Here is a 24,533-nt window from a genome sequence, read left to right on the forward strand (position 1 = left end):
TTATTCTTTCATTTGCATGACAAAAGATAAGTAGTCACAGTTGACAGATTTATGATGCAACATTAAGAAAAAGTATTGGTCGGGGGGCAGCCTTAACATTTTAATATTGACACCAAGCAGAACATTTATTTTAATTATAGTTAAACACAACTGGTTAAAAGCAGGAGTTTTGAAAACTGGAGAATCTGTGTTGAAATTCCAAATCTACTTACTAACTGTGGAACCTGGAGCAGGTTACTGAAGCTTTCTGAGCCACAGTTTCCTCACATGTACAATGGATTTCTAATAAGTATTTCACAGAGTAGAAAAGATTAAATGAGTTAATAAAAATAAAACATCAAACATCACTGGAACACAGTAAGTAGAATTCAGTAAATGATAAAAACTATTATTGTCAGATTATTAATAGGGCCCCTGTCAGAAACAGAATACAAAACCATATTTGAGTTATTGGTTCTTAATTTTTTACAAGTGCTAATTCCAACACAGTCTCTTACATCCCAAAATTTAGAAAGATTATAACAGTCACATTTTATTCATTAAATGAATTCAATTAAAATAAAGGAAAAACACATTTTCCTTCAACTAAAAAAGCACATATTTAAAATTATTGTTTTCTTTTATGTAAAAACTTACCATGACAACACCACCAACGTATTCAAAAGCACAATGAGCTATACAGCCATACTGAATAGTATAGCCAACAAGTCGAAAGGTTTTTCCCAGAACACCACGAAGCATAGTTCTATGCAGACTCTGCCACCATTGGCCTGATGGTAAATTTCAAAAAGTTTCATAATCAATACTATTTAAAGACACTTAAGAAATAGCTCTAATGTAAAATAGTAACAATCACCCAGAATGTACTAAATGCCTAATACAGTTTGGTGCAGAAAAGCAGGAGCTTATTTTCATTTGTCCTAGCGATATTTTAAATGGCAAATTATAACCACTTAACATTTCGATCTACTGAACAGAGATTATATTCAGATGATATCAGTGGGTTTATATATAAATTAGATAACTAGTATGTCCTGATTTTATTTCCTTTCATGCTTTGATTTTTTTTCTTACTATTAATACAGATACCTAAGAAAAGATATTAACTCCTTCAAAGTACTAATAATAGTTTCTCATATTGTTGCCGGCTACACTGTATCAGTTCTTGCCATAACATGACATAAAAGAGAAAGCACTAGAATAAAAGAGAAAAGCACTAGTATATGGAAATTCAAGTATTAAATTGATACTTTCATTAACTTATGTGATTTTCAAAGACTTACTTAACCTCACTGGGCCTGGAAATAATATCTTACAGATTGATTCTGGGAATCAAATTCAATAACATGTCAAAGTGCTGTGTAAATTGTAAAGTTATATTCAACTGTCAGCTATTGACTTTTGATACAATGAACACATGAATACTATCAAACAACATAAGGAACCCTATAAAGATATTAAAGCTACATAAAAATTAATATTATTCATCTAAAAATATTCCTAGTAATCTGTCCCTTCCTATTTACCTGTTACAACTATGTTTCAAGAATTTAAAAAAAAAAATTTTTTTTTTTTTTTCAACTAATGGCCTAAGGTGTAGGTCTAGGCAACTATGCACTGTTCTCAGATCAAATTTACTGAAACAAATAAATAATAATATGTAACATTTGCTCAATACTTGATATATGTCAGGCTTTACAAATTAACCTCTGCAGATAATATTACCATCCTCATTTTATAGATAAGAAAAAGGAGCCTGAGAATAGTAAACTTATGTACTCAACATCACAAAGTTGGAAAATGATGGAGGTCAAGAAATTAATCATTATGTTACACTTATTCCTATATTACTCCCCTGCTCCCATAACCTTGATGGCTCTCTGTCGGATGCAGTACAGAGTACTTAGACTCATTTTCAGGATCCATGACAGGTGGCTCCCATCCCATCCTCAGTTTCCAACCTTATCTTCCTTGATACTCTTATATGACCTGACTACTCAATCATACTTGTCTGTTCTTCAAGTAAACTTGGCCAGTGAACACTTATTTATGCCCACACTCATGCCTGGAATATTCTTCATGACATCCATCACCTATCTAATTTGCAACTCTTCTCCAAATGCTCTCAACAGATGAGATTTTCTTCTCTTCTGGGTTCCCGTGATCTTAAGGTTAATTTTTAAAAATATATAGCACTGAGAGCACTGTTTCTAAAGTTGTTCTGTCTCAATTTGTAACCTGGCTCTATCATATTTTAGTTGTGAGACCTTCAGGAGGTTATTATACCTCTGTGAATTTCAGTGTCTTTATCTGTAAAATGGACTTAATACCAATACCTATCTAAGAGAGTTAGGATTACATGTGACCAGACAAGTAATCTGTGTTGCAGAGTATTTCAATAAATTCTAGTTACTGTATCATTCACTTGGCAATCCATATATGTTCTATAACCTCATAACATTAGTTGTTTTTCAAAGTACTTAAGTTTCTTGCGAAGTAATCTTTAAATAATAGAATTTTACAGCCTACAGCATAGAACTATGTCTTTTATTAGTGTTATATTACTTATTAGTGTTCATTCACCTATTAAATATTTACTGTCTCCTTCTCTAACAAGTCTTTCTTGGCACCCTCCCAAGAAATATTATTTATGCTTTATGTCACTCACCTTCCTTAGGCAAACACTGATTATATAACGCATATTACCACACTATATTGTTTGTATCTTTTTCTCTTATTATTCTACATTTGTTTATATGTCTTTGAGCAGTTACTGTGCTCATCATCTTTGAATCCACAGGGCCTACTAAAGAAGACAGTAAATAGAAGACTTATCTGAGGAATTTTGAACCCAATCTCCTATACCTTCTGTATCTTCATTATTATAGAATGGTTATAATGTTCAAAATGATGAGAAGACTGCTGAGATTTTTGGTTAATGAAGAGACTTTTTTTTAAAGGTTTTATTTATTTATTCATGAGAGACACAGGTTGAGAGATTGAGAAATTGAGAGAGAGAGAGAGAGAGAGAGAGGCAGAGACACAGGCAGAGGGAGAAGCAGGCTCCATACAGAGAGCCTGACATGGGGCTCGATCTCAGTCTCCAGGATCACTCCATGGGCTGAAGGCAGCGCTAAACTGCTGAGCTACCCGGGATGCCCTGAAGAGACATGTTAATGTCATATTCACGGACAAAAGAAATTGTCAGTAACATTTTAAAAAGTCTTCTCATTAAATCATTCAGGTAATATGAAAAATAACTCCTCTCATCAGGAGAAAAAAGGAATTTGGTTCAGTTATAACTGGTACACTTTAAAAATTAATTTTTAGAGCTCAAAAAAGTGCTTTTTAAAAATAATACTTCAAAATTGAAAGTCTTAAACACTCTTAAGAAAAATAATGAAAAAATAAACTTAATTTTATCTACTTTGCTCCAACATTAAATCAGGGAAAAGTGGGATAAGTCCTATAGCTTATCTCTGAAGATGTAATCTATGATAATAAATCCTAAAAAAGTAGTGGAATGGAGATTACATTTGAAAACTAAAATAAAAATGGGCTTTACTGGTATTAAAGAGGAGACATTATTAAACAAGAGGAAACATATGGCACTTACCAAGAAGCTGTTGCTAATACAGGTAGAAAGTGAATTTAGAGGATAAATCACTTAACAGTCCACCAAAATTTAAAATTTGGATTATGCAGTAGAATCCACTTGGTTAAAAAAAATACTCAAAAATACAAAGATGCTGTAACTATTTAATGCTTCTGATTCACTGAGAAGGCTTGTTATTAACTCCCATTCAGAAGTTATTGGGCAATAAAGCCTTTTTTTATGACACAGACAATGCCCAACTCCCAATACAATGTTTGTAATGAAACTGTCTCATAAAATAATAAAATTAACAGATTAAAGTGATCAGAAGAAAGAAGTTAACACTTTTCTTCTCTATAGATAATGGCAACAGGATGGAGTTGAAGTATCTAATATTACTTTCGCTATTAGTTTCATAAGGGGAAAAGAGAGCTATGAAGTTATTTAGAGAGAAATCTGAGAATAAAAACTATTTGGTCTTGTATTTTACAAGTGCATTGAGAAACACTATGAGAAATGCTAAAACTGAGAATAAGAGCTGATAGTTTTTAAGAGTAATCTCAGAGTGGAAAGTAGCACTCATATACAATATAGATAAGCCACACACTGCTGGCACTTAGTAGACTTACTAGGAAAAAAAAAAGCTTTTTAATCTTAAATCTTTAATCTGCAATCCTCTGGTTTACAGTTATTTCAAAGGTCCACGAATCTGTATGTGCCTATGTGCACTGGGTTAACTTCTGCTTGTCCCTTCAGGTTCACTCTCCACCCTTCTTCATACTACTCTCTGGGCTTGGAAAACTGACCTATCACAGCACTCCGGTTCCCTTTAGTTGAACTCCAGCAGGAAGTCAAAGGAAGGAGGAGTTAGGTATTTTCCTGGTTCCTTACCTATGGTATCTTCTAAGTCTGGCTATGTCTTTGGACCAAAGGCAGTCTGCTAGGCAGTAATCGCTCTTCTAGGTTCCTGTAACTCCTCCTTTCTTTCCCTGGTCCTTTCAAGCTTATGAATGAAAACAGATTCACTGATACTGGGTCTTGTGCTATCCCTGGTGATTCTCCAATAACCTGCACACTCCTTTTAGTTTCTGTAAATAAACTTTTCTTAAATTATTCTACTTTGAGTGTGTCAGCTGTGTTCCCTGATGGCACCCTGATGATACATCACTTGCCAAAAAAAAAAAAACAAAAAACAACAAAAAACAAAAACAACCCCTCATTTGTATAAGTTTACAATATTTGATATTAATGAAGGAATTCTCATAAGCAGGCATTTGCAACATTGCTGATGGGTATGCAAAACAGACAACCCCCAAGAAGAGGAATGTGGCTATTGTAATGACATATACATTTTACTCTCTGACCCAACCATCCCACTTTTAGGAATTATCCAAAAAAATACAATTCCATAATTCAAACATCATGTGCACAAGATTCTTTATACTAGCATTATCTGAAATAGCAAAATCAGAAACAAGTCAAATACACATACACAGAAAACAGATTGACTAAATTATGGTAAATCCACACAAAGGAGTTCTATACACTTCGTTGGGGGAGAAGAGTTCTATGAGCTGATATGAAATGATTTCTAAAATAAACTACTTGGGGATAAAAAGACAAGGTATAATAATTATATATAGTAACTTATCATTTCTGGAAAAAGAATTTTTTTCAAAAAGAAAGTAAACCAGAAAATAATCAAAATGGTTACATTTATAAAGGGAGTAGGAGGTGGGAACAGTGTGAAAGGCATAAGGATGAATATACCTGTGAATATAGTTCTGAGCCAAATGCTTTACATAGTAAAAGAAAAAGTAGGAGTAAACAAAATGATTTAAAAAGAGAATTTTAAAATTGAAAACAAATAAAAATAAGCCTATCTGTATACTCAAAATGCCAAAAGTACCAAACAGAAGAAGTAATTCAAGTATTTTTTAACACAGTATAGAGTCCAAAGGTAAAAAAAAAAAAAAAAAAAAAGAATTGTAAATGACATCTTAGACTTTCCTTAGTAGGTTTGTTGTTTCTTTTACATATATTTCAGATGCTACAAATGAATAAATAAATTACTGGAAATAAGATTCTCCATATTGTAGAGAAAGAAACTAGAAATATGGAATATGAGAAGTTAGAGATGAGCTGGAGGTATAAAAACAAATTTATTTGTTTGTTTAAAAACACGCTTATTTAAATAAAGAAATATGTGCATGTATGTGTCTGCCTGCCTATATTAAATATCATCCTAGCTCTGACCACTGAAAAGAAGCAATGACACTGCAGAAGTAATGAGCACACTCAGCACTCAGATTTTTTTGTTTCCAAATATCATTTCCAACAGGAGAAATAGTTTAGGGCAGAACAATCTTGTGCCAGAAAGCAAGTATGTGCTCAAAGACAAATGCAAATATAAGAACCATTTTAAAGGGTCTCCCACTGGCCAAATGTGGGATTAAAAAAAAATTAATAACAGTACTGAATAATATCAGATTTTAAAATAAAATCTAGAGTATATAATAATTTTTTGAAAAAAGATGTATGTGTTGGAGACAGGAAAAGTTCTTTATCAAAAAATGGCAGCTAATAAATATAGAGGGAATAATAAAACTACTACCAATATAATAATTGATTCAGGCAAGGGTCATTAATAGATGCTAAAAATTACTGGGTGAAAGGCTGTTGGTAAACCAGATACAGAAAGCATTAAAGTAGATAATTTATCATTTAGAAATAAAATACCTTTACATGAAGAGATCTGGCAAACATTATCTTAACTAGGTGAGCAAATCTAGCTGCAAATATAAACAGTACAAACTGATAGGATGTAGCTTTCTGACATGATGCAATGACAAGTACATCATCATCTGTGTACTATTCTTGCCAAAAATGTGTAACCTAAATCTAATTATGAATAATCAGATATATCCATTCCATACATCCCTTGTGATCATTCTATAAGACAACAACTCGAACTCTTAAAAAATATAAGTTTAATGAAAGAAAAAAATAATAAGACTACCAGTTTAATTACAAAAAAAAAAAAATACAAGGACATGATGATCAAACACAGTATGAAATCCGTAACTGGACCCTGGAATGAAAGAAGAAAAAAAAAGCAATAAAAGATATTATGAAGATAATGGGAAATTTGAACAGGGTTTGAAAATCAAATACATCATTCTTTCAATGTTAAATTTCTTTCTTTTTAAATATTTATTTATTTCAGAGAGAGAGAGAGAGAGAGAGAGAGAGAGAAAGCACAAGCTCAAGGGGCAGACAGGGAGGGGGAGAGAATATCAAGTAGACTCCACTCTGAGCACAGACCCTGATATGGGGCTTGATCTCACATCCTTGAGATCATAAGCTGAACCAAAACTAAGAGTCAGACACTCAACTAACTGCAACACCTAGGCACTCCACAATGTTAAATTTCTTAACAATACCACAACTATGCAGGAAAATGGTCTTGTTCATAGGAGAGAAAAAATGATTTAGAGAAGAAGGTCATGCCTGCAACTTGCATATAGTTTACTTCTACTACTGAGAGAGATGGTAGATGTAGAGAAGTTTATACACATAAACATGTACATATAGGTGTATATATGTGTGTATATATAGAGAGAGAGGAATAGAGAAAACTAATGTACCAAAATGTTCATTGAAATCCAGATGGAGTATAGACAAATGTGTATAGTACTATTTTTTTTACCTTTATTATAGAACATAACTTTTTTAAAAAGAGGCATTTGGAGGGGGAAAAGGGTATTCTCAAAGTCATTCAGTCATTCAACAATCGAATGCAAAAAATATTTACTGAGCTTCTACTCTATGCCAGATACTGCTTTCAGCACTCAGTAAATATACTGAACATGATGCCTGCCCTTACAGAGCTCATAGTTTATTGGGATAGATGTCACAAACATACAAAGTAAAGAAATAAACACATAAATATATTAAGTAACTTCCAAAAGTAAAAATTAGGGTAAAATGATAAAGACTGATGGGTGGGGCCTATTTCCTTTAGGATGAATCAGGTAAGATTTCTCCAAGGAAATACCATCGATGTTAGGTTCTGAAAGACAAGAATATAACAGCTATGGACAGGATAGAAAGAATATTATGGGCAGAAGAAATACCGTGCATGTGCTTAAGGAAATAAAAAAGGCTGGAGTGCTATGTAAAGGACATAAAATGAAACTAAAGAAATAGGCAAGATTATTCAAGGTTTTATAGAATTTTGGATTTTATTTTAAGAGTAATGGGAAGCCATGGAAAGACCTTAAGTAAAGTAACAGGAGAGTAACATGACTTAATTTTAAATTTAATATCACTCTCATTGCTATGTAGAGAAAGGACTGGAATGGGAGCAGAAATAAAAATGCTGGCAGGTCAGTTGGCCTGAACCCACTACAGTGATGACAGTGGAAATGGAAAGAAATTAATAGATTTGAGAAACTTAGGAGGCAAAATAAAAGGCAAGGGAAAGGAAAGAATCAGTATGACTCTCTCACATTTCTGGACTGGGGTGGGGGGTAAGTGGAGGTCTATCCACATGGTTTTATTCATACCCATATTTGGGATAGAAAACAGTCCAGTTTTGGTCATGTTAAATTTTATATATTCATGATATATTCAAGTGGATGTGTATGAGACTGGAGCTCTGGAGCTCAAACCAAGTTTCATACATGACAAGTCTTGAAAAAATTATCCCTATCTCAGTGAGGACTGTATTCTACTGCAAATGAGATTGTGGGACCCAGGAAATTTAACAAAAATCCCCTACCCCTGGACAAGCAGAGCAGGACTAACTCCATTTTGTGCTACACCCGCCATCTCCTGTATGACCCCCACATGACCTGCTTATTGCTTAAGGCGCTCCCCCAACCTAGTCAAGCTGTTGAGCACACCCTTACCGGAAATCGGCTCATAAAAATGTAATCCCGCCTTGTGCCCGCCAAAACTGCGCACCAATTCTGACCAGAGTGATAGGCCAGTTCAAATGGTCACTATAGGGTAAATTGTGATTCAATTGGCCACCTGAGTGCGGACTGACATGACTGTGCAACTTTCTATGTGTGTTACAATCCCATTGGCCACTGGCCCCTATAAAGCTGCTACGCCTCTTAGCCTCGGGGTCCAAGTCCCTGCTCCAGTGTGTAGGGTATACTTGGACCCAAGCTCGAGCTTGTAAATAAACCCTCGTGTGTTTGCATGGGTGTTGGCTCCTTGGTGGTTTCTCAGATTTGCAATCTTGGGTACAACAGAGATAACTAGAACAACAGTAACTTAAACAAGGATGATATTTATTTTCTAACAACATTAGCTGCTACATCCAAGTTACAAGCAGAAAAAATTGCTAAGAGTTTATCACTACTAATTTGTTGTCTTTTTATCCATGAAAAAAACAAAAACAAAAAGCCTTGATTCCATCTACATTTAACTGGCCAAAACTATGAAATTAAGGGTGCTAGGAAAATATTGCTATTTTCGTTATAAGTGTTATAGCACTATTTTACCCTTAAAAATCATCTGAGTATTACCTGAAAAAGTTAAAACTTTTTTAAAAGTATGAAAAAGAGATGTAGAAAAAGAGGTATCGACAGTCAGCTCTTTAGAAATGTCTGGCTATTCAGTCAAGCTAAACAGTAGAGCAGGGTTTTTCATCTTCAGCGGTATTAACACTTGGGGCCAGACAAGTCTTTGTTGTCAGCAGCTATCTTAGGCACTGTAGGATTTTAGCAGCAACTCTGGCCTCTAGATAGCAGCAGTATCCCCTTCCCTACTTGTAACAATCTAATATGTTTCCAGATGTTGCCAAATGTTCCCTGGGATGCAAAACCACCCTCAGTTGAGAATCAATGCAGAATAATAGAAAGAATATGGTACTGAGCAGGTTTTTAAAAATAGAGACATAGCAGCATGCTTTGAGAGCCAATGGTAAAAATCCCACAGGGAGAGAGGCTAATGATGAGGAGCAATAACTGATGAGAGGAGAAAAAGGATGGGGAAATAGATGACTGAACATTGAAGAAAGGAGGCAAGAGGAGGACTTCAATACCAGTACTGGATTAACCTTCTTGGTAGAAATAAGAAAACAATTACAATATATGAATAAAATATACAAAATAGCTATTTAGATGTACTAGGCATGAATCTAAGCAGGATGTGAGGTTCTATGAAAGAAGGGAAGAACATAAGGTAAGCTCCACATTCACTTGGCCTTTTCTCTGAGAGTATTGGCCAATTCACAGCACAGGAAAAAAAGAATTTTAGGAGAAAATGGCAGTCCCACTTAGCCAAAACAGCGGTTGGAATTTGTGGTTGTCACAAGAAGACGGCATGTGAGGGTCAAGCTGCAAACAGGAAGGAACCACAAGTCTGCATGCGATCTCTCCATGAGGTGCTAGCCAACTCCTCAACTGCCACTGAGCAGTGTGTGACTCCCAGAATATGAGCAGAAAGCAGTACATAAAAGGCTAGAAAATTAAGGAAAGATGTCAGCAACCAAAGAAAACCACACAAAGTAAGGGAGACGGAGGCTGAACATCAGGACTCTCCAAGGTTGCCCATGTTAGGACTACAGTAAGGTTACCACTGGGAGTGAGGGCAAAACTGATATAGACCAGCCTTAACAATACAATCAACCCCAGACAGGGTTAAAGTAACCTATTCATACACTATCTACCTGCTGGGGAAAAAACAAAACTAAACTAAACCCCTTAATTTTCATAGAACGAACACAACATTATTTAGAACTGCTACAGTATTTTTTATAACCTGGGAGTAAGAAGGCCTTTAAAAAAAAAAGATATAATTCATATACCACTGAAGTCACTTTTTTTAAGGTGTGAAATTCAGTAGTTTTATTATATCCACAGGTTTTTAGTAAATCCATCAACATTATCTAATTCTAGAACATTTTCATCATCTCAAAAGAAAAACAAATACCCCCACACCTATTAGCAGTCACTCTCCATTCCTTCCCCCCACTTCCTTTTAGCTCCTGGCAACCATGTGTCGATAGATTTGCTTATTCTAGACATTTCATACAAATGGAATCATGTAATATGTGGAGTTTCTTTTATTGGCTTCTTCTACTTGCACAATGTTTTCAAGATTCATACATGCTGTAGCATGCTGTAGCATGTACTGTTTCTTTTTTATGGCTGAAAAATATTTCGATGCATGGATGCATCATTTTTCTTATCCTTTCATCAGTGGATGGACAATTTGGATTGTTTTCACTTTTTGGTTATTATGAAGAATATCCTATAAACACTTGTGTACAGGTTTTATGTGGTCACATGTTTTCAATTCTTTCAGATATATATCTATGAATAGAAATGCTGAGTCCCATGAAAATGCTGCGTTTAAGTTTTTGAAAAACTGCCAAACCATTTTCCAAGAGGCTGCACCATTTTATATTTTCACTAGCAATGTATAAGGGTCCAATTTCCCCACATTCTTGCCAATACCACTTGTTATTGTCCACATTTTGATTAGAGCCATCCTAGTGAGAGTGAAGTAGTATCTCATGGTGGCTTTGATTGGCACTTCCCTAATAACTACCGATGCTGAGCAGTTTTTCCATGTGTCTATTGGCAATTTATATATCTTCTCTGGAGAAATGTCTATTCAACTCCCTGACAGTTTTTTAAATTGGGTTATTACAATTTTTCATTTAATTCAACAAATGATTATAAGCATGCTATAAAATATGACCAAGTGACTACATTCAATCAAAGCATGTTATAAAATAGGAACAAAATGACTGAAAGCCAACAGAAAAAAATATACAACAGAAAAAACAGGTGATTCAGATATTGATACTAATACGAAGATGAAAATAACTCTAACATTCAAAAAATGGGAGAAAAGATGGTGAAGCTGAACAGAGAATAAAACTATTTAAAAAATCAAGTGAAGGGCAGCCTGGGTGGCTCAGTGGTTTAGCGCCACCTTAAGCCCAGGGCCTGATCCTGGAGACCCGGGATCGAGTCCCACATCAGGCTCTCTGCATGGAGCCTGCTTCTCCCTCTGCCTGTGTCTCTGCCTCTCTCTCTGTGTGTCTCTCATGAATAAATAAATAAGATCTTTATTTAAAAAAAATCAGTGAAAATTCTACATAACACAAAACCACAGAATAAAATAAATACAATTTAAAATTCATTACATTTACTAGTGGATTAGACTCAGCCTAATTTAGAAGACAGTACACTTGAAGGCAAGTTGGGAGAGAGTAATCAGACTGAAGCACAGAGAGGAAAACAGGTGGACAATACAGGAAACAAGTGTAATCACAGATCTAAAGAAAATGAGAATAGGACAGAGCAATATTTTCAAGAAATACTGGTAGAGAACTTTCCAAAACTGATAAAAGACATTAATTCACAAATTCAAGAAACTTAGCAAACTCTAAACAATATAAATACAAAAGAAACAAAATACATTCAGGCACCGTATAGTAAAGTAAAACTACTGAAATTAAGACATTGAGAAGGCAAAATTGTGAAGACAGTAAAAACACTAGGGATTGCCAGGGATTGGAAGGAGGGATGGACAGGCAGAGAACAGAGGATTTTAGGGCTTGTGAAAATTCTACGGTACTATAATGATGGATACAAGTCATTATACATTTGTGTAAGGTCACAAAATATACAAAATCAAGAATGTAAACTTTGAGTGATTATGATATGTTAATGTAGGTTCATCACCTAAAACAAATGTATCATTCTGGAGGGGGAAGTTAATAACGGGCATGGTCATGCATGTGCTGGAACAGGGAGTACATGTGAAATCTTTGTACCTTCCCCTCAATTTTGCTGTAAATCTTAAACTGCTAATAAAAGTCTTCAAAAAAGGACAAAGAGAAAAGTTTAAAAGTGGTCAGAAACATAGACCACTTTATTTTTAGATGAATAAATCTGTATGTTCAACAGAATGGAATGGCTAAATTTTTCTAAGAAAAATGGAAACCAGAAAAAATGCAATGTCATCTTTAGAGTGCTGAAAGTACCAATCTGTAAGTCTATATTCAGTGAAAAATTCCTTAAAAGCTAAAGCAAAATAAAAAACATTTTCAGAAAACAACTTTTGAGAAAATTTGCCAGTGTACCTGTAATAAAATATATACTAAGGGAGTAATTCAGGCAAAAACAAAATGAAATAGGCAAATGCAAAATAGAACAAAGAAAACTCAGAGGACATATCTGAAGATAATGAAACCATTTAAAACAATAAAAATATTTTAAGGGCTATAAGACATGTTAAGGTATTATTTTCATCAACAATAGCACAAAAGGTAGAAGGGAGTTAAATGAAGTTAAAGTATCAAGGTTGTTTTTTTTTTTTTTAAGATATTATTTATTTATTTGACAAAGAGAGAGAGAACACAAGCAAGGAAAGTAGCAGGCAGAGGGAGAGGGAGAAGCAATATCCCTGGGAACCTGCTGTGGGGCTTAACCCTAGGACTCCAAGACTATGACCTGAGCCAAAGGCAGATGCTTAACTGACTGAACCACCCTGGCATCCCTAAACTATTAAGTTTTTGCACAGTTCTTGAAGTGTTAAAGTGATATTTGAGTTAATCAATAAAAAGCCAAAACTTCATGTTATAATATACAATATAAAAAATAAAAATTGAAGAATTATATAACTAAAATGTTAATAGAAGAAAAAGGTTTGAGTGACAAAAAAATACTATGATTACAAAAGAAGACAAGAAAGGAGAAATAAAAGATAAACATGACAAAAATGCAAAATTAACGTTAAGATGGTAGACAATTCAAAAATATTGTCCATTAAATCTAAAAGAATATGCCAATTAAAAGATGAAGATTGTCAGATTAGATTAAAAAAACATATTTCCTAGTCTCAAACTTTAAATATTAGAAATATGAAAGTAAAAGAAATTCCACACAGACTCACCATTTATTTACATCAATAAAAGAACAAACAGGCTTTAAGATAGTACTAAAGACAAAAGGAAATATTTCATAAGAACAAAAGGATTTTATGGGCACCTGCTTCTCCTCAGCCTGATGCTCCCCCTGCTTGTGTGTGCGCATGTGTGTGCATGCTCTGTCAAATAAATAAATCTTAAAAAAAAAAAAAGAATAGGGTAGCCCCGGTGGCTCAGTGGTTTGGCACCGCCTTCAGCCCAGGGCGGGATCCTGGAGACCCCAGATCGAGTCCCACGTCAGGCTTCTTGCATGGAGCCTGCTCCTCCCTCTGCCTGTGTCTCTGCCTCTCTCTCTCTCTCTCTCTCTGTCTCTCATGAATAAATAAATAAAATCTTAAAAAAAAATAAAGGATTTTAAAAATTTGAAAGACTGCAAAATCATTCTATATTCTCTGAAATATTTAAAAGAAGAGTTGAACTAGAAATCAATAACAAAAAGGTAATAAGCATTTGCAAATGTTTGGAAATTAAAGAACACACATCTTTAAAAATTCCCATTTTTTTTACTGAGCAATAAAGAAAATAGGACACATCAAAAATGTGGAAGCCGTGAACAGCAATAAGAAAATTTATAGCTTAAATTTTCTTTCATTAAAAGAAAAAAAGGATGAAAATTAATGACCTAAGTTTTTATCTCAAAAAGATAGAAAAAGAGTCACAGATTAAAACCAAAAAATATAGAGAAGAAAATAATATCACAGTCATATAAAAAAGCAAACTTGTAATAGCAAAAATCAGTGAAAACAAAAGCTAGTTGTTTAACAAAATTACTAAAACTAATAAACTCTAGCAAATCTTGATCTAATCAAAGAGAAAACAAGGTGAGAGAGAACCCAAATCAATATAAGGATTAGTAAAGGAGTCAACACTAGAGATTTGACAAACATTAAAGATCATAAAAGGATGTTATGAAAAAACATTAGCCTAGTAACTCTAACATTTAAAATAAGTTAGATTTAACTGATACACCTTCCCAAAACTTACAGAAGAAATTAAATATCTGGATAGTCCTAAGAAATTTAATTTATGATTACAAATATATCCACAAAGAAAAATCCAGGCCCAGATGGCTTCACTGATAAATTCTTCCAAACATTTATGGAAGAAATGACATCAATCATAAACTCTGTAAATGAAGAGAAAATCAAAGAATACTTCCCACTTGGCTTTATGCAGTCAGTATAACCTTGATACCAAAACTTGATAAGGGCATTAAAGAAAAGGAAAATTACAAATTCTCTTATTGATATAAATATAAAAAATCCTAAACGAAAATCAGCAAACTGAATACAATGGTATATAAAAAAGAACATGAGCAAATGGAGTTTAATCCAAGAATAGAAAGTTGGCATAACATTTTTTTTAAGGAGGGAAGGGGCAGAGGGAGAGGGAGAGAGAGAATCCCAAGTGGGCTCCATGCCCAGTGTGAAGCCCAAAGCCAGGCTCAGTCTCACAACCCTGAGATCATGACCTGAGCCAAAATAAAGTCAGACACTTAACCAACTGAGCCACCCAGGCACCAGAGCATAACATTTTAAAATCAAATGGTGTACATAGAAAAAGAAAGAAAGAAAGAAAGAAAGAAAGAAAGAAAGAAAGAAAGAAAGAAAGAAAGAAAGAAAGAAAGAAAGAAAGAAAGAAAGAAAAGAAAAGAAAGAAAAGAAAAGAAAAGAAAAGAAAAGAAAAGAAAAGAAAAGAAAAGAAAAGAAAAGAAAAGAAAAGAAAAGAAAAGAAAAGAAAAGAAAAGAAAAAAGAAAAGAAGGAAAAGAAGGAAAAGAAGGAAAGGAAAGGAAAGGAAAGGAAAGGAAAGGAAAGGAAAGGAAAGGAAAGGAAAGGAAAGGAAAGGGAAGGAAGGAAGGAAGGAAGGAAGGAAGGAAGGAAGGAAGGAAGGAAGGAAGAAAGAAAGAAAGAAAGAAAGAAAGAAAGAAAGAAAGAAAGAAAAAATAAATCATGTGGCCACCCGTATTGATGCAGTAAAAGCTTCTGATAACATTTAACACTTCTTTGGATAAGCCTAGGAACAGAAGCCAACTTCTTTTAACCTGTAAGAATTATCTACAATAACAAACAACAATAACAAAATCTTAGAGCCCACATCATATTAATGGTAAACTAATGACATAACAATTTACTAAAAAAGATATAAAAACTGGAAAGGAAGAGTTAAAAGGTCATCATTAACAAACCGAATTTCTCTATATAGAACAAAATAAATATATGCATTAGCAGGGTGTCTTGATACTGTATCAGTATGAAAAAAATCACTGAATATCTACGTACTAGCAAAAACCAACTAGAAGGGGCACCTGGGTGGCTCAGTGATTGACTGTCTGCCTTTGGCTCAGGTCGTGATCCCGGGGTCCTGGGACTGAATCCCGCATCAGGCTCCCCATGGGGAGCCTGCTTCTCCCTCTGCCTATGTCTCTGCCCCTCTCATGAATCAATAAATAAAATCTTAAAAAAAAAACAACTAGAAAACAAAATTTTAAAATACCATATTTGACTTACTTAAAAAAAGATAGTAAAATAAAATACCATATATAACAATACCAAATAGCATCAAATACGTAAGAATGGAAACAGGTATAAGACCTTTACAATGCTGAGAGAAAATGAAGACCTAAACAACAAAAAGATACACTATATTTATAGATTCAAACCATCTCCAATGTTATCAATTCTCCTTCAAATTGGTCTATACATTCAATACAATTCCAGTGGAGTATTTTGTCCAGTAGAAAACACCATACTCATATATATATATATATATATATATATATATATAGAGAGAGAGAGAGAGAGAGAGAGAGAGATACTAAAGACTTAAATTGGCCAAGGTAAACATTAAAAAGAACAAAACTGGAGAAGCTTATTTCAAATATCAAGATTCATAAGTTTACAGTAAGAAAGTATTATATGTGGCAAATCTAGACAAAGAGACCAATGGAATCAAGAAACAGAGCTACACTTAGAAGGTTTTCTGATTTATAACTAAAGGTTTAGTACAGGCTAGTGGGAAAAGGATGCTCTTTTTAATTATTGGTGCTAGGTCAATGATAGGCATACTGGGGGCAAAAAAAAAAAAAAAAAAAAACCCTGACCCCATAACCTCACCAAGTACAAACATTAATTTGAGAAAGATTACACACAAACATATGAATAGTAAAGCAATAATACTTCTAGCAGAAAATGGAGATTATCTTCATTACTTTTGGGTAAGGCTAAAACACTAACCCTAAAAGATTGATCAATCTGATTTTGCTAAAATTAAAAACTTCCCTATATTGAAAATACAATGTTTAAAAAGGCAAAAAAGTAGGGAGATATCTATCTATATAGAAAGATGTGGTGATGTCTAGATATATGTCTGGAAAAGAAACATTCAGAATATACAGGGAATTCCCAACAAATCATTTTTTAAAAAACTAACAAAAATTAAGCAAAAAAACATGATTTCACAAAAGAGGATATCCAACTGGCTGACACAAAAAATTCATCATCATTTTTTATCAGGGAATTGGAAATTATAAGAGATATTACCATAAAACCATCACAGTAGCTAAAATTACAGGCAATACAAAAAGCTGAAAAAGATACGGAGCAACGTTAATCATTGCTGATGAATAAATTTACACAACAAATTTGGAAAACATTTGGGCAGTACCTAATATATACCCAATGATTCAGCAGTACTATTCCTGATCTATATGCCAGAGAAAGATATGCTTATATTCAATAAACAACATATACTGGAATATTCATAGCAGCTTTATTCATAATATCTCAAAACCATAAACAATCCAAATATTGGCCATTAGGAGAATGAATAAATTTTGGTATACTCTTAAAACAGGACACTACACAGCAATGAAAAGGAAAAAATACCAATATATGCAACAGGAATAAATCTCACAGACACAGTGAAAAAGACAAACACAAAAGATAATGATTCCATACATGTTATATGATTCCCTTTTTATTACTCACTTTTATGAAGGTCAAATATAAACAAAACTAATCAGTGCAGAGAGGTCAGAAAAGTTGCTAAATTTGTGGGGCAGGTATTTGAGCCCAAGTAGTAGTTACACAAGTATATTTTTATTTGTAGAAATCCATCACATGGTAGGCACACATGCCATGCACTCATGTGCATATGTATCACTCATTCAATCAATCAATCAATCAATCAATCAAGGCCAGAGAGGATGGGATCAAACAAAAATAGATAAGATTGGCTTTTTATAGAAGTTGGGACAGTTTCTCCAACATAGCAAGAAGGAAAGCAAGATCGGTTCATATATTGGTAGTTCTGTCAGTTTGATGGTAGAAAAATGACGGAGCTGTTGCTCCAAGTTTTTATATTCTCAGTCTCATGAGTTGAGGTCGTGCATGAGAAGAGATTGTGAACTCTCACCATAAAGCAGGCTGGTAAACTGAGAAGCAGTTATAGATGTATTAGTCCTGTTGCTACTATAAAAAAAACCTACTGTAAAGTTAGGCTTGAAACAACATAAATTTATTATCTAACATTTCAAACTATACTATAAAACTATAGTAATCAAAACAGTATGGTACTGACATAAAAATCGACACACAAATCAATGGAACAGAGAGCCCAGAAATAAATTGACACTTACATGGTTAATTAATCTATGACAAAGGAGGCAAGAATATAAAATGCGGGAAAGACAATCTCTTCCATTAATGGTGTTGAGAAAACTGGTCAGCTACATGCAACAGAACAAAACCGGGTCATTTTCTTATACCATATACAAAATTAAACTCAAAATGGATTAAAGATTTATGACCCAAAACCAAAATTCCTAAAAAGAGAACATAGGCAGCAATCCCTTGGATGTCAGTCTTAACAATATTTTCTGGATCTGTCTCCTCAGGAGGGAAACACTATTAAGGAAAACCATGAACAAAATGAAAAGGCAATGTATTAGTTGGAAGAAGATAATTTGCAAATGATATATCTAAAAAGGGATGAATTTCCAAAATATATAAAGAACTCATACAACTTAACACCAAAAATATCCCACAAATAATCCAATTAGGGGGATCCCTAGGTGGCTCAGTGGTTTAGCGCCTGCCTTCGGCCCAGGGTGTGATCCCGGAGTCCCGCAATCGAGTCCCACGTGAGGCTACCTGCATGGAGCTTGCGTCTCCCCATGTCTGTGTCTCTGCCTCTCTCTCTCTCTCTGTGTCTCTCATGAATAAATAAATAAAATCTTAAAAAAAAAAAAAAAGAAAATAGAGAGGACTAAAAATGTAGACATTTTTCCAAAGAAGACATATAGATGGCCAACAAACATATGACAAGATACTCAACATTAAAAAAAAAAAGATGCTCAACATTACTAATCATCAGGGAAATGCAAATCAAAACCATGAGAAACTACCTGACACCAGTCAGAATGGCTGTATCAAAAAAGGTAAGGACAAATGTTGGCCAGCATGCAGAGAAAAGGAAGCCCTTACACACTGCTAGTGGGAATGTAAACTGGTGCAGCAACTATGGAAAATAGTATGGAGGTTCCTCAAAAAGTTAAAAATAGAAATACCATACAACCCAGTAATTCCACTTCTGAATATTTACACAAAGGAAACAAAAATGCTAATTCAAAAAGATAGATGCATCCCTATGTTTACTGCAGTATTGACAATAGCCATTGTAAATATGCTTCCACATGGAAGCAAGCTAAGTGTCTATCGAAAGACAAATAGATAAAGATGTGGCATATATATGTGTGTATATACACACACAAACACACACAATGAAATAACACTCAGCCATAGGGGAAAAAAATGAAATCTTGCCATTGCCATTATGACAACATGGATAGACCTAGAGAGTATTATGTTAAGTGAAATAAGTTAGAAAAAGACAAATACCATATGATTTCATCTGTATATAGAAATTAAAAAACAAAAACAGAAATGGATTCATAAATACAGAGATTAAACTGGTGGTTGCCAGAGGAGATGGGGGTAGGAGAGATGGACAAACTAAATGAAGGGGACTAAGAGGCACAAACTTCTAGTTATAAAATAAATAAGTCAAAAGGATGAAAGTATAGCATAGAGAATATAATTAATGATATTGTAATAACTTTGTATGGTGATACATGGCAACTATACTTACCACACTGACCATTTTGTAATGCATATAATTGTTGAGTCACTATGTTATACACCTGAAACTAATATAATATTATATGCCAACTATAAAGGTCAATAATTCTTTTTTATTTTTTAAAATTTATTATCTTACAGTTTTTAGGTCAGAAATCTAATATGAGTCTCACTAAGCTAAAAATCAAGGTGTTGGTTGGGCTATGTTCCTTTTTGGGGCCCTAGGGGAGAATCCTTTCTATGCTTTTTCCAGCTTCTAAAACTGCACACATTCCTTAGCTTGTGGCCCCTTTCCTCCAACTTTGAAAGCCAGTAGCACTGTATCTCTGACTATTCTTCCACAGTCACATTTCCCTGACTCTCTTTCTTTTGTCACCTTCTTCCACTTTTACGGACCCTGGTGATTATTACACTGTACCCACCCAGAATATCTGTGATTATCTCCTCATTGAGGATCCTCAATTTAATTCCATTTGCAAAGGAACTCTTGCCTTGTAAGATAATATATTCACAGGTTCTGAAGATTAAGGACATGGACAGCTTGGGTGGAATGGTGGTATTATTCTACCCACTACCTACCACACCAGGACACCAACACACCAAACCAGTAATTATCAAAGTGTTGTCCCCAGAGCAGCAGAATGGGCATCATCTGGCAACTTGTTTGAAATGCAAATTCTTGGGCCAAATTCAAGATTTATGTAATTAGAAAATTGTGGAGTGTTGCTCAGCAATCTGTTTTAAAAAGTCCTCTAGGTGATTCTGAAGCACAGTAATGTTTAAGCTCTCAGGATGGCCATGGTCTTATCAAGCTTTGCATAGCCTTCCTTGATCATCTATCATTTACTGCTATGTGCCATTTTACTTACCTTATTCCATGTGTGCTGTGAAAAAAGTTGGGAAACTCTGGCATAAATAATTCTTATGCTATCTAGGAAATAGAATTTGTTGATTTTTATTCTCTATCACATTTACATTTTTAAGGAACTGAGTCATTAAAGAACAAATTCCTTTAAAGAGGAGCCTATGTACTCTATCAATTAATAGAAAAGCTAAGAAAAAAGAAATGAAAACTTAGAAATTGCGACTGTGTCACATAATAAAGGAAAAGAAGCAAAAAGTATTCTTCCCCAGAAACTTTTAAGATGCTCTGTTTAAAATACAGTAACACTCCATATAATGCTGGCATAAAGGCACAAGGTTGATACCTACTTTTAACAGTTATCTACATTATAGATCAAAAGATTTCTTCCTATAACACAAAGTGAGAAAACACTATGTGGGATGTAGGCAATAATGGTTTCTTTCACTACACATAAAAAACCCTCAATACCAACTAATATAACAACAACAACAAATACTTAGATAGTAATTATTGCCGTGTGCCAGGCATTGTTCTAATTATATATATTAACTCATTTAGTTCTTACAGTAATTCTTTGAGAACTTAAGTATCTCATTTTACAGATAAAAAACTGAGGTACAGAGAGGTTAAGAAACTATCCAAAAAAGCACAGCTCATAGGCAACTGTGTGAGCCATAACTCAAAATAAGACAAGTGGGTTCCCAAGTCCATCACTATGCTATAGGCACAGGAAAGAGAGAAGTCGAACTCATGTGAAAGCCACCTAAAAAGATGAAGAAGCTAAAAAGAAACTAGAGATTCCTCTATCCTTAGAAGTTTCTAGGAGCAGGAGTACACTCTGAGATCCTGATTTAGATCTAATCATGGAAGTAGCCTTAGAGTGATTTCAGAATACCCCAAATCACCAAAAACAAAACAAAACAAAACAAAAAACAACAAATCCAAACAAACTTAAAAAACCTCAGCTGATTGTTCAGGTCTGGAATTCCTTTGAAAAGAAGAGAAAGCATTGTTTCAGAAATATAGGGGAAGGAGTGCCAGGGTGTCTCAGTCAGTTAAGTGTCTGCCTTTGGGTCAACTCCTGATCTCAGAGTCCTAGGATTGAGCCCCAAGTCTGGCTCCCTGCTTAGCAGGGAATCTGCTTCTCCCTCTTTCTGAGTGTGCACTCTCTCTCAAAATTAAAATCTTTAAAAAATAATGGGGGAAAAAAAAGTAAAGTATTAATGTTAATTGAGACTACTAATATATAGAAATTCATTCATTTTAAAGTATAAGCAAAGAACTGATTAAAATCATAACTTTTTTGTTTTGATTAGAACAGTAAGTGAATTTATTAGTATTTAAAGAAATGTTCACATCCATACAAAGGAAGGAAGGAAAAGAGAAGTAAATCTGAAGGAGAAAAAAATCCTGACATCATAGTTTCACTACATTTTCCCTCATTTGGACAAGAATGACATTCCTGAGACTTCCTGTGATTTCTCAAATTCAAGAATATCTACACAAAATACTTTTTCCCCATATAATCATTATATATAAAATAACTGAGAGATATATGTCCATTTCAGACCCCATATAGAAGTTATGGTGACATGAAGAAAACAATAGACTCATTAAGACATGGATGCTGAGTGGTGTACTAGGCTCAAGAGCTAAATAATTCACTCTCACACAGCAGCCTCTCCATCAAAGTAATTCAAATTCCTACCATTTCAAAATCACCTTCAGAGCTACTCATGAATTGTTCAAATCTATAATGTTAAATCTACTGTAAGACTTGTGCAGAGGGTATTTTTCTAGAACTACAAATTAAGAAGTTCTGATCCCCATAATCTATGAAGATTTCATTTAAACCTATTTTTTAATGCATTTCCAGAGGAAATAATTGCCCTCACTTTAAGGTTTAAAGTATTCACTGCTTTAAATATGACCGTATCATCAAAAAACCTGAGAACCTAATTCAAAATCCAAATTCCCAGGCTCCCATCATAGAGCTAATGAATGAGAATCTGTGGGACGTGGGAGCAAGGCTACAGAATCTAGTTTTAATAAGCTCCCAGGAAGGAAGCCCCATAAAGAACTCTGTGCTGTCATTCGAGACCACTGAGACACACTCAGCATTTTTTGAAATTTGACAAAATTCAACCATCCATTATTTTTAAACTGAATGCTAACTTTGGGAGAACTCTAAATTTCATCATCAGATAAACTTTATCATGCTAACATTTCAATGATTTTTTTTTAATCAAGTGTTATTTTCTGAAGTGTACTTTTTGTAAAATCAAAACTCATTTTATGTTTATAAACCATAAATAGTTAACACTTCTCATACAAAAACAGCTTTCAGGGCAGCCCGGGTGGCTCAGCGGTTTAGCGCCACCTTCAGCCCAGGGCGTGATCCTGGAGACCCAGGATCGAGTCCCACGTTGGGCTCCTGGCAGGGAGCCTGCTTCTCCCTCTGCCTGTGTCTGCCCCTCTCCCTCTCCCTCCCCTCCCTCTCTCTCTCTCTCTCTCTCTCTCTCTCTGTGTCTCTCATGAATAAATAAATAAAATCTAAAAAACAAACAAAAAACAGTTTTCAAAGAGTAAAACTATCTCATTCATTCACCAATAATCCTCCAATGACTCTATATGATCCACTGATTTCAGAACAATATACAAGTTGTATGTGCAATAGTTGAAGGGTATTCATTCAGATGCAAGAGTATCATTTAGCTTTATCACAGACTAGCTGTCACTGTGCCAGTATACAGTTCATGTATGACCCTTAAGAAAGACAGAGTCTTATTAGTTGTCAAAAAAAAATTCAGAATCTCAAATAATCAAGAATTCCTTATTCCCATACTGCTTTTGTACATCTGACTTAACTCCTTTTTAAAAATTTCTTATTTCTCTCAGTCTATCTCTCTTTCTCTTATCTCTAAAATCACCTCCCTTCACCTTCTTGACGTCATTAGTCACTGTGCCAATAAATTTAGTATCTGTAGCTTTCAAAGATGAGTTACATTTCTCATAAGTTATCAATACAGTATTAAATTAATCTTCAATCTACCTGAAAATAATGTACATCATTGAGAAGACTTTATATGTTTATAGTGAATTTAATTAAGATGAATTTGGGGCTTTTGAAAGGAAATAACCATCTCTAATCAAATAATGCCTAAGATGGAGAAGGAATAAAACTAACTCTCAAGAGCCATTCAATAAACAGCTGAATAAAAAGCAGAAAAGTAAATATTGACTATGTTTAATAAAGCTTTGAGACAAATTATTTTGAAAGTTACTTTTAGGAAATAATTATAAAATACTATTAACTACCAGAAAAAGTTACCCTGAGACAATACACTACCTGGCAAAATAATCTGAAATTACACATAAACCAAAAATTTTATATTTAAAATACAAGTGATTATATTATAAAGATAAAAGGAATTTAGTCCACTTATTTCATGGATAGATCTATTCATTGTGACAGAATTTTAAATGAACACAATTTCAAACAGTAAAAATATAAATAAAAAAGTAAAAATATAAATAGAAGGCTAAAGAAATCCTTTACAAACTAACATAATACAGTTCAGTAAACATACTGTTAAGCTTTCTCACCCATTCATTTAAAATGTGACAACAAATGAAGAAACACATTTTGGAATATAATAGCTTGGAACCAGTTAAAACAAAATCCATTAATAATGACAAGTTTGCTAGGTAGGTTTGACCAAAGATCTCTACATAAATTTCTTATATTTACTGTTTTTTCTGATAAACATCTATATAGAAGAATAAAAGGTACTATACATAAACAGAGGCTACAAGTAAATCAATGCATTGTGTATAATGGATGATTACATTTTAATAATTCTTATAATTGCACAAATTATTTTATTCACCTATAGTTAAAATTTGAAGTTTAAAAACATTAAGATTAAGGTTTTATAATCTATTTTTAAATATAAAGCTACTAAACCAACAAG

The 24,533-nt window shown here is 33.9% G+C and overlaps 1 protein-coding gene across 7 annotated transcripts in view; it reads right to left on the reverse strand.

Moving 5' to 3' along the window:
* IMMP1L (inner mitochondrial membrane peptidase subunit 1) overlaps positions 1-24,533 on the reverse strand; it is an 82,713-nt gene that overhangs the window by 24,801 nt on the left and 33,379 nt on the right. For all 7 annotated transcript variants that reach the window (XM_077863455.1, XM_077863452.1, XM_077863458.1 and 4 more), the window contains one exon: positions 637-770. In XM_077863455.1, the coding sequence (XP_077719581.1) occupies positions 637-741 (105 nt within the window). In that variant the 5' untranslated portion in view covers positions 742-770. The remainder of the gene's footprint in view (positions 1-636; positions 771-24,533) is intronic.

The sequence above is a fragment of the Canis aureus genome, chromosome 21 (assembly GCF_053574225.1).
Source record: "Canis aureus isolate CA01 chromosome 21, VMU_Caureus_v.1.0, whole genome shotgun sequence".
NCBI lineage: Eukaryota > Metazoa > Chordata > Mammalia > Carnivora > Canidae > Canis > Canis aureus.